The 12,449-nt window shown below is 36.4% G+C and overlaps 1 protein-coding gene across 1 annotated transcript in view; it reads right to left on the bottom strand.

The window, feature by feature from the left end:
• The window catches only part of ANKRD44 (ankyrin repeat domain 44), a 359,716-nt gene that overhangs the window by 105,294 nt on the left and 241,973 nt on the right, over positions 1 to 12,449 (bottom strand). The window contains 1 exon segment of the mRNA XM_043993594.1: positions 5,064 to 5,178. Coding sequence (XP_043849529.1) covers positions 5,064 to 5,178 — 115 coding nt within the window.

Genomic DNA, 12,449 nt, shown 5'->3' with positions numbered 1-12,449 from the left:
TATGCTGGTTCTCAGACAACAAACATGGAGTCTATCATGGGGTCTGGCATCCAAACATTTCCTACTCCCTAGGACTGGCCAAAGTTTCTACTCTTCTGGTATAACCTATTAGCATGGGTCACCTCCACACTATGATGAGATACTCAAGTTAGACTTTAGGGGAGGGGACAGCTAGGTGGCACAGTGGATAAAGCACCAGCCCTGGATTCAGGAGGACCTGAGTTCAAATCCGGCCTCAGACACTTGACATCTACTAGCTGTGTGATCCTGGGCAAGTCACTTAACCCTCACTGCCCCACCCCACCCCCCCAAAAAAGGAAGGGAGGAAGAATAAGAACACAAAAAGGATAAATAACCTTTCAGCAGGAAAGGTACTATAGATTTGGCAGATTTTACTACTAGTTCTTTTCAAAAGACTTCCTATTCAAGCTCCCAGGTGGAGAGAATAGCAATAAGTTACATTTGTACAGCACTCTATGATTATCTGATCTTCACCATCACTCTGTACATAAGGCAATGCAAATATCATTATTCCATTTTACAGAGGAAGAAACTATAGGCAAAGTACTTGCCCAAGGTCCTACAGCTTGGCATGGTTGAGAGCCTGGCCTCCCACCAAGGTTCCTAATGCCTGATTCAGTACACTTTCTACTATACATACTAATTCATATTTCATCATACATAGATATTAGCTAATTATTTCACTTTTTTCCAATTTATAAACCTCAACTCTAACTTAAGAATGCCTTGAAAAATTCATTTAAGGGTGAAATATTGTTTTTTTTTCCTGCCTAACCAAAGACCACACTTTCAGGATCAGTACTGAGGTAGCAAAGATTTCAGTTCACAGTAAAACATTGTACAAAGAAACAGCAACATTGTACAATGATCAACTGTGATAGACTTAGCTCTTCTCAGCAATACAACAATCCAAGGCAATTCCAAAAGACTCATGATGAAAAATGCTCTCCCCATGCAGAAAAAGAACTATGGAGTCTGGATGCAGATCAAAGCATATGATTTTCACTTTTTTTGTTTTTTCTTTCTTGTAGTTTTCCCTTCTGTTCTGATTCTTCTTTCACAACATGACTAATGTGAAAATAAATATGTTTAACATGATTGTACAAGTATAACCTATATCAAATTGCTTGCTGTCTTGGGGGGGGGAAGGAAGTGGAGAGGGAAAATTTGAAACTTAAAATCTTACAGAAATGAATGTTGGGAAGTATCTTTACATGTAATTGGAAAAAATAAAATACTTAAAAATAAAATTTTAAGTTTAAAAAAAGATTTCCGTTCAGATGCAAATACCATTATTTACATTCAAATGGGATGCTATTGATGCCAAGGTTCCAGTCCAAAGACTAGAATATATCTTCAAGATTGAAATTAAAGGAAAAGGGGGTGTTTGTTTAATTGAAGTCAACTTTAGACCTTTTCAATCAAAACTTTGGAAACAGTGCAGTTCAAAAGAACCCCCCCCCCTTTTCACTGCTTTAAAGACATCTTACATGGAAGAGGAAAATGGCAAAATTATCCACAACAAGGCACTTCATTGATTCTAATCAATCACGAATAGACTTTTATTTATATTTTTCTCATCAGGAATAAAATTAGGAAATAAAGTCTCCAAATAACACTACAACTTAACAATGAATAATTTATAAGAAGTAGAAAAAGAAATTCCATTTAAGTTACTACTTTTACTTCACTTTATGTAAAAATTGGTAATATCAAAATAGATCCATTTTTTCTAATTCAGCTATCCATCTTTCCTACTTACTTTAGAGTAAACGAGGTCTAAAAAGCAATTCACTATACAGACCCTATCAAAGACTGATCAATAAATGGTGTTGTGAAACAACCACTGCTCTGGGTTCAAGTTCATATGACTCCAAGCAAGTCACTTTCCCTTTACCTAATCTCAGCTTCCTCATCTAATATCCCTCCCAGCTCCTAAGTTCTACAAGAAAGATAATAGACAAGTTAAGTCTATCAATTTGGTTAATTATACTCTTTTGAGCAATGGTTATTCACACAACAAGCCATTACAAGACATTCTGCTTTGTTTCATCAGAAATATCGGTGAGCTTACTGTCTGAGTGAAGTAGCTCGAAGCAGGTCCTGCTTAGAAACTGATTCCTTAAATCCTGAGAATGACTTTATGTCAGTTCATATTTTAAAACATATAACTTAAGGGTTTAAGCAGGGACTTTAAATGGTTTCATCATAAAAGGTTATCCTTGGCCCTCAGTTTCCTCATCTGTAAAATGAGAGGGTTGGACTAGATAGCTTCTGAGGTCCTTTGAACTCTAAATCTGTGATCTTGTGATGATTTTTTTTCTATCATGGAAAAGAAAGTTCTTTGTTTTGTAGAGAAGTGGACACAAACTGGTCAATATATGTTGCAAATAATATAAATATGGAGAATAGTTTGGTCTCCTAACTATAACTTTCTATCCACTGGAACCTCCCCTAACTTCCCAATCAGAAAGTACTCTTCCCCTGGAATTGACTTCTTCCTCTCCCTCCCTTTATTATTTATTTATTTATTTTTGGCGGGGCAATGGGGGTTAAGTGACTTGCCCAAGGTCACACAGCTAGTAAGTGTCTGAGGCCGGACTTGAACTCAGGTACTCCTGAATCCAGGGCCGGTGCTTTATCCACTGTGCTTGCTACCTAGCTGCCCCCCCTTTATTAATTTATCAGAATGGCTAAACATTCCTATTTTATACTGTCATAAATAAATAAAATAAGGCTTACATGATCTATATCTCAAGCCCAAAAGGCCTGACCTTCTGATAAATTTTGTTTTAACAGCAATCTAATATATTTTCAGACTCACTAATTTTATTTTTACATTGCCCTAGAGAAAGACGTTCACTTCTTTTGTACAAATTTGATCACTGAAGCAAATTGAAGAGAATATAGTTTCCATTCTTCTGGTTGAGAGTATGCTGTCTCTCTTGTTGAATGTCGATAATAGCTTTCTTTTCTTTTCTTTTTTTTTCTTTTTTTTTTTTAGTAAGGCAATTGGGGTTAAGTGACTTGCCCAGGGTCACACAGCTAGTAAGTGTTAAGTGTCTGAGGCCAGATTTGAACTCAGGTACTCCTGAATCCAGGGCTGGTGCTCTATACACTGCGCCATCTAGCTGCCCCGATAATAGCTTTCTACTCTTTATGATATCAAGTCCAAACTCCATTCTGATATTGTAGGTCTTCAACATAATCTGGTTCTGTCTTACCAATTCAACCTTTCCCCCTACTACTCTCCAAACACGTGCCCCATAGCCTCAGTTAGACTGCCCTACCCAATGGCCTCTGCTCTCAATTTAATTCAATTCAACAAGCATTTTAAATACCTACTATGTGAAAGGCACTAAACAAAGCCCTGAACTAGACACTGGAGATATAGAAGTAGTCACCAGCCTTTGAGAGTTTGGATTCAATGGGTGATTGGGGAGGAAGGTTGAATGGAAAATCCCACTTTTCTCATTATTATTGTCACAATTTTACTCATGCTTTCATATCTTTGTTGTTAAAATTCCCCAGCTCACCCCACCTCTAACACACACTTTTGTTGTTGTTTGGTCATGTTTCACTTGTGTTCTACTCTTTGTCACCCCCTTTGGGGTTTTCTTGGCAAAAACAAACAAACAAAAAAACAAAAACACTGGAGTAGTTTGCCATTTCCTTCTCCAGCTCATTTTATGGATGAGGAAACTGAGGCAAACAGGGTTAAGTGACTTGCCTAACACATAACTTCCTTCATATATCTAAATGTACCTCATCTTTCAAATCACATTCCCTCTCTTAAGGCAAGATCTTCAGTGTAGATCAGCCACCATTCATCTCTTTCCCTTAGACTACTTATTGTCTATATTCTGGCATTTTGTTTTGCTTAATGTAGCATTTTATCACATAATATTATCTTATGTTTCAGATGTATATTCTACCCCTCAAAAGACTGCAGCTTGACATCAGGGACTATGTCATATACTTCTTTTCTATTTCTTTATAGCATATATCATAGTGCAAGACCCACCATAGGCAAACAGTGAATGACTTTGAAATTAAAGTGAAAACTTTAGTCTGTCACTTTTTATAATGTAGCAAATATACTTGATTGCTAGTCTACAGCCAAATTATTAAAATAACAGAGTAAAAGGAAAATATAAACACCAAAATTAATTCTTTTTAGTTATATATTATTCCTCCTACCCAATTACACTAATAATTATAGTGACAGTAGTTACAATAATAACTTACATTTACATAGTACTGTGTAGTTTGCAAAGTACTTTTAATGCATCATCTCATTTTGGTACTGTAGCATTCCAGGGAGATTGGTACTATGGGTATTCTTATTGGCATTTTCCAGATGGAGAAACTGAGGCTTTGGGGCAGCTAGGTGGCGCAGTGGATAGAGCACCGGCCCTGGAGTCAGGAGTACCTGAGTTCAAATCCAGCCTCAGACACTTAACACTTACTAGCTGTGTGACCCTGGGCAAGTCACTTAACCCCAATTGCCTCACTAAAAAAGAAATAAAGAAAGAAACTGAGGCTTTGAGAGTTTAAGTGACTTGTCCCTTCATCACGCAGAATGTATCAGAGGTAAAATTCGAATTCAGATCTTCCAGACCCCAAGACCAGTATTCTAAGCATACCATTTTTCTAGAAGAAAATCAGCAAAATAACCTAGAAAATAGCATCATTAGAATGCAGAATCTAGAAAAAAATCTCAAGTGTCTTTTGGGTTTCTTGTCTATAAAAGAAAGAGAGTTCGACCACATGCCACCTAAAGGCCTTTCCAACTCTAAAATCCTGTGACCTTTTCCTAGAGTATGCTGAAACATGCTTGCACTTTTGAGAAACTAAAAGACAAAACCATCACTTAGCTACATCTGCCATGAAAAACCATTTTACTTCAAACTGAATTTGTTTCAGAGCAATAGTAGAGCCCTAACTCTAATCTGAATAAATTTCCCGCATGGTGAAATCTATTTAGCAGCATTACTAGTATCTGACAATTATTGAACAATATATATTTTTTTAAAACCTACTTGGCTGTGTCAGCTCCGCTGGTTATTAAAGTGTTAATCAAAAGCTCATGACCATATCTTGCAGCCACATGGAGAGGGGTGTTGCCATCCTTATCCACACAATCAATTTCACCTCCTGAAAAAGAAATTTTAATATAGCATACTGCAAGCATTTAGGGCAATTCCAGGGCTGGATGATATGTTATTTACATTTACAAAATACCCAGTTTTTCCAACCTAGTTGTATCTTCATTCTTTAAAGTAAGACATCACATTTTATCAAAAAGTAACAAAATATTTTTATGGGTACATCATTAAGTAGAGGTATAATATTAATAATGAAAAGTATATACATGTATGTGCACATATAAGCATACATACATATTTTTTGTGGAGAGGGACACTACATTTTAAAATATAGCTCATATTGTCTAATCCAAAGAGACTGTGTTAAAAGTTCCCCTGAGGCAAGTCTCACATTATCACAACTGTATTTCTACCCTAAACTAAGAATATAATCAAATTTCATAAAAATGAAATATTGAGACTCTTATTTCATTATTGACATGATGATGCAAAAACTTATATAAATAGAATTATGTTAAAATATAGTGAAATGATCTAAGTTATTAAAATGAGATTGAAAGTATTTTAGCTACCTAGTTTAAGATACAACCTCCAATGAGGTTTTTTCCAAATCTGAAATTCTATGGGTCTGTAAGAAATCCATAAAACCATGCATGGGAAAATTGAAATTGAAATTAATAAAAATTTCATTTTAATCACGTATCAGTGCTTTTGGTAGCATTCTTAAGTGACAGAGTAGGTATGCAATGACAATCATGAAAATAGTCGCTGCCTTCAAAGAGTTTACAGTCCAAGAAAGAGAAAATATCATAGAAAGCAAATAAAGAAGAGAGGAAAGAGTACATTCATATAATAAAGATTGTGTGAACATTGTGAATAAGAAAAGAGAGAATTCCCTGGTGGAATCTGTGGTGAAAGCTATGGGAAAAGTTGCTGGATGGGGAAGAATGAAGTCAAAGTGAAAAGAGATAATAGTCAACCAAGAAAAAAGGTTCTAATTTTCAAGTTTATTATGTTTGTCTTAATGTAAATTGATTTATACTTCTGAATATTATCAAGTAGTGAACCATACCAAATGAAGCACCCAAAAAAGGTCACCCTTGATGGTCCAGTTTCCCAACCATTTTCCTTAGGGAACGAATGTCCAAGGTTACCAGAGAATACAACAGATTAAATGGCAAATCATGCCTGACAAATCAGTCAACTTTGGGCAAGAGAAGTGAGCAAAAAAATCCCAAACACCCGAACATAAAAAAACCCAAACACCTGAACACAAATATATGTGTGTATGTATACACACACACACACACACACACACACACACACACACATATATATATATAAGACTTCATTCAAAAACCCTAAAGTTAAGAGAATGGTCAGCAAAAAATTCTCCCCAAATCTTAATCCCATTTATTAATCGATTTATTCAACACAACAGCAGGACTGGCCTGGTTTCAAGCTGTGGTTTTTATCTGTATACTTTGAGAAGTAAAAGTCCCTTTGGTGAATATGGATTTATGATTATAATCAGAGTTCATGGAAGACATGGAAGAAAGTCAAGTCAATATCCAATATCAAAGACCAGATCAGAAAAACATGACATTTTATTGCATTTATTTATTTATTTGTTTGTTTGTTTGTTTATTTATTTTTAGTGAGGCAATTGGGGTTAAGTGACTTGCCCAGGGTCACACAGCTAGTAAATGTTAAGTGTCTGAGGCCGGATTTGAACTCAGATCCTCCTGACTCCAAGGCCGGTGCTCTATCCACTGCGCCACCTAGCTTCCCCAAAACATCACATTTTAAATAACAGAAATATTCGAGTAATGATTCCCAGCAGCTGAGTGATACTAATGTTCATGCCTTACAGGAAGAAGTAACAGAAAAGCTTTTTATTCTTTCCTGATGGACTTCATAGCATTACAGCTGCTTCTTTACTCTCATCAAGACACCCACTCAACCACTTCTTCCCCTCCTTTTCAGCAGAGGCCCTCACCTCATTTTTTCACTGAAAAAAAAAATTGAGGCAATCTCTAGAATGTTCCTACTCCTCTAGCATGCTGTTGTTATCAAGGACTATTTACTCTTACAGAGGACTATTTACAAAACCTCTTTTAGTTAACAATTTTAAATTATTTCAGTTTGTATATTTCCCTTCTGATTCCAATGTATAATATAAAATTACAAGTGGCTGGAATACCACATCTTTCTCTTCCCATAAATCTTTATTTTTATATGTTGTAAAAATAATTATTTTTCTGCACTTCCAAAGACTTAGAAGCAATTATTTTACCTTAGATTGAATTTAGAGGCAACTGCTTTTATGTATCCTAAAAGACATCCTTAGAAATAGGCCTTCACCTACCAACCATGGGCACCACAGAACCTGGGCAAATAGGGATGGGCTAATCCAGCAAATAAAGTCCAGGGCTCTTTCTAACTGCTTACAGGACAATTGTAGGACCACACTTAGCCAAAAGATTACCTGGCTTTAAAACAAGACAATGTTAAACTCCTTAAATAATTAGTAAAGAGTTTTAAAAAAAACACATAAGAGCGGGACAACTAGGTGGAGCAGTGGATAAAGCACCGGCCCTGGATTCAGGAGGACCTGAGTTCAAGTCTGGCCTCAGACACTTGACACTTACTAGCTGTGTGACCCTGGGCAAGTCACTTAACCCTCATTGCCCCGCCAAAAAAAAAACCAACAAAAAACCCACATACATAAGAAAGTGATAGAGCTCTATTTCCTTGTTTTCCAGGTTCTAAAGACTTAAAAAACACCCTTTCCTCTACACAATGTACACGCATACTTCTCTTTGTGTTCCAGTCAAGTTTCATAAGGCCACACTAGGAGGACTTCTGGGATCAATTATTAATTACTTTCAGATAACTGGAAGGATGGATAGGAAAGTAAAACTGAACATTTCTGAGGGTGGATTACTAAGGAAAAGCAGAGGGTTTTTTTATTATTCCTAGAATAATTACTGATCTTTTCAAGGTCACTTCGAAACTTGGAAAATTTTTAAATTAATTTTCCCTTCCGTAGATGTTTTTTCTTCCTCTGAAGCTAACTGATGAAAAATCAGAGCAAATATTGGAAAAATAAAACTATCTTATGATTAAAAGTCAGGAATGTTTCATACTGTGAAATATTTTACTAAATAAAAATTCCGTCTGTTTAAAAAATCCTTGGAACATTCAACCGCAAACCTTTGAAACCTGATTGAAATGCAAATTAATATATTTAATCTTCACTGAAAGTGCAAGTTAAATGCTTAATAATTGGTTGAAGAAAAACAAATACTGGAGTTTTTCAGTATGCATAGCATATTAACTACAGAGTGTCATAGACCATGTAATAGCAGGAAAGATAATTTATGTAACATTATCTAATTATCCATCTAAAATTAGAGTTTTATTGAACAAACAAGAGGGGTCATCTTAATTACTTGTCTCACAGGCATTCCACACCAAAAGGTCAAAGAATGTCAGAATGAGTAATCCCAACATTTGCACTCCAGTCTTCCTTTCAAAGCCTAATTTATTTTTAAACCCTCTGTGAAAAAAACATTTCATGAACTTTTGTAACTATTAGGCATAGTTTAAACATCTAGAAGCCAAAACTGCTAAATAAAATACAGCCTCAGATTTTCTTAGATTTCTTTGTCCCAACTTGGTCATTAGACGAAAAGTATTAAGCTAATATCTCTCAAGAGTATGGGTTAGTATCACATGTGATTAAATACTGAGTTCAGTGCTTCCACTGCTGACTGGAAAAAAAATAAAAGGTGTTTCTACCATTTCACTTCCAAATCCATCAACCAACCCATAAGCATTTATTAAAAGCTTACTATTTGCTGGGAAGCAGGAAGACTTATCTTTCTGAGTTCAAATCTGGCCTCAGAGACTTACTAGCTGTGTGACCCTGGGCAAGTCACTTAACCTTGTTGGCCTCAGTTTCTCATCTGTAAAATGAGCTGGAGAAGGAAATGGTAAACCACTCCAGTATCTTTGCCAAGAAAACCCTATATAGGATAATGAAGAGTCAGATGTGACTGAAACAACTGAACGACAACTATTTGCTGGGTGGTAGGGATACAAACACAAAAGTGAAATAGTCCTTGACTTTAAAAGAGGTCCTAGGTAGGGAGGCTGAATAGTATACTCAATTTATAGCATCATAGATTTAGAGCTGGGAGGGACATCAGAGAAGTTCTAGTTCAAATTTCTCATTTTATAGATGAAGAAATTGAAGAACAGGGAAAAATGTGTCTTGGGAAAGATCAAATTGTTAGAAAGTATTCCAAGGTGGGATTTGAACCCAGCCAAAAAGGCTTTCCCCACTAGTATGCTGTCTCTCTTAAAGTGCTATATCAATGAAAGTCATTTTTGCATATAATTATAGATCTAGGGTTCAATGAAACCTCAAAAGTCCATTAGTCCCATCACTTCATTTAATGGATGAAGGAACTAAAGCATGGAGAAGTGAAATGATTTGCCCATGGTCACACAGATAATAAGTAGCAGAGCTGAGGCAGCTAGGTGGTACAGTGGATAAAGTACCGGTCCTGGATTCAGGAGGACCTAAGTTCAAATCTGGCCTCAGACACTTGACACTTACTATCTGTGTGACCCTGGGCAAGTCACTTAACCCTCATTGCCCTGCCAACAATAAATAGATAGATAAATAGGTGAATGAATGAATATAGATAGATAAATAAAGAAAAAAGAAATGAATGAGTAAAAATGAATAAATAAGCAGATAAATAAATAGATTAATAGATAAATAAATAAATAGCAAAGTCAATAGATAGAGTATAAGTGAGCTAGGGGTTCCAAGATGTGAAGAGGAGGAAGAGTATGTTGGACATGGGGAACAGCTTGTGCAAAGGCCCAGTGGTGGTAATTTCAGATATTTTCAGATATACCATTTTGGTTGGAATATAGAGTATGTGAGAGGGAATAAAACTTTAATAGTAACCAAAAAAACATGTACTCTAAGAAACATGAAAGGGTTATTTAACAGTGCAATAGCAACAATCAAATAAGAGAGAAACAGGACACTGTTCAGTAGCCATCTGGCTTCTTTGTCCTAAATTTATGTATCACTAGCCAGCATGAAATAACTTAATGGTTTTCAGGACTTGGAGAAAGGACTGTATTCTCTGGTCAAGCTCTTTTTGATGTTCCCATGTATGGGAATGGGCAGGATTCAGAGAATGGGGAATGAGGAAAGCTCATCTGCCATCCCTTGCAGTGACCCAACCCTGCTGATTTGTACAACTTGCAGATGGTCTGAGGACAGTTGGGTCCTATAAAGGATGAGGGTATGGGGTACTGAGATATGTAGTCTTCTTGGAAGGGAGTCAAAACAGGAAGGAAAAAAAGGATGAACAATAGTCTCTCCTCAGGAATTTTTAAACACCAAATAGCAATATGCCTAGTTCTCATTTTGGACACAGGTAAGCATTATAAAATTTCATTTAATGTTTTTTCAGAGGTAAGGTTAATAACCTAAATCTAGATCTCTCACAGGATAGTATGTTAAAGGTATCTTTTTATTATCAGACCAGGCCAAAGTGGAATCAGGGGCCCCTCAGTATAGCCCAACAGCAGTGAGGTCTATTTTACATTTAGATAGATAATTTTACATTAATCTAAGAAGTCTACAGAATGTTCAGGAGAACAGATCCATTTTGATCTCTTTGGATATGGTTCTTGGAGAAGGCTACACCAGCCTGGGATCTTTGGGGGTTTCTAGAAAAGAACTTAAAACCCAACAACCTGCCTGGAAATCCTTAAGCAGGCCGAACCTGATGGGGCTTAGTCTTAAGGTAGAATTCTGGATCTGAATTGAACCTTAAAATCAGCACTGTGGATGAGGGTCTGAATAGAGCAAAAATGCATTCCACCTCCTGACCTGTTTATTGATGCTTAAAACTTCTTTAAGGAGGGAAAATGTTCTGTGTTGCACAGAGGGCAAAAACATTGACTTAAATAGCATTAAATCCTTTCTCATCAATCAGATCTTGATAGAAAGACATCTCATCCAAAAATGCATTTGGAGGGTAGTGGCAAGGAAAGGAGAAAGGAACCAATTAAGAAAGAGAAGACTAAGGATGTTAAACAAAAAATTCACCCCCTTTCCAATTGTCTAGAGATGGCCCTATTGAAGCAGCCTCCTGAGACTATCTAGACTCATATCCCTAGGGCTAACCGTAAAGCTTCAGAGCTATCTGGCCTTGAGAGAGGCTAGAGAATAGTGAGGAAAAAAGACAAGAGTTGAGTGCTGCACCTGGGGTACAATCCCCGGATGATGGGAGGTAACAGAGGGCCTACCACTGTACTTCCCCTCAATTTTCACTACTTGGAAACCTGATGGGCTGTTTGTAGAGTTACTGTGGGGAAGAGATGGGGATGGCGGGGGTGGGGGGGAGATATTAAAATACTAGCATTATTTCAAAAGAAGACCTGGTCCCAGACTGAGAGAATGACATAGTATGTCACTGAAGACCCACAGCAATAAATAAGTGGAGGAACACGGGAAGAAAACATAAGATCAAGAATGAAAAGTTTTATAAAAATGAGGTGGAAAAAATTATCCAAAGATCAGAATGAAATATCAGGTAACAGGATTCAGAAATTCAGTTCATCAACAAAAGCCAACCTGAGTCATAGTAGTGGTGCCTAATTGCTGTATCCCTAGTTCAGGGCTTCACATTTTAAGAGGAATGTGAGAAATAACATGTAACAGAGACAGTTATGAATATGAAATCACCAATCCAGACCTAAAAAAAATATAATTCTGACTAAGGAAAATAGGAATAATTAGACTACATTAAAAAGAAGTAAGCTTCCTGGAAAATTTTAAGGAGCTTTACAAAGTCTTCATAATTTGAAAGTATGTGAAAAGGTTTATATCCAAATCATGGTGACCAGTTATTTACCACTATAAATAAGGGTAAAGCTACAGGAAACTTGGAAACTGATTGAGCAAAATCCTACTTTAATGAACCTGGCAGGACATCAAAATTGCTTATTAAATCTGAATTACATTTAAATGGCAAACTCTTGTGATGGTGAACAGAAAGAGTATGGTTTACTTTTTTGTTTAACTATATCATGCGCCTCAGGGGTCTCTCTACTAGCAAACAACATCTTGGTGGGAGAGAGGCCTTTTTTTTAGAGGCTTTTTAATAGTTTCTTCAAATGTAGGGCACAAGGGAATAAAGAACAGTTTTGGGCAGTGGAGTTAAGCAAGGTAAATGAAATTATACATGCATGTAGGGTGCTTTTTGTTATCTACAATCTCAG

This window comes from Dromiciops gliroides, chromosome 3 (assembly GCF_019393635.1).
Source record: "Dromiciops gliroides isolate mDroGli1 chromosome 3, mDroGli1.pri, whole genome shotgun sequence".
Lineage (NCBI taxonomy): Eukaryota > Metazoa > Chordata > Mammalia > Microbiotheria > Microbiotheriidae > Dromiciops > Dromiciops gliroides.
This window is presented reverse-complemented; position numbering and strand designations above follow the sequence as displayed.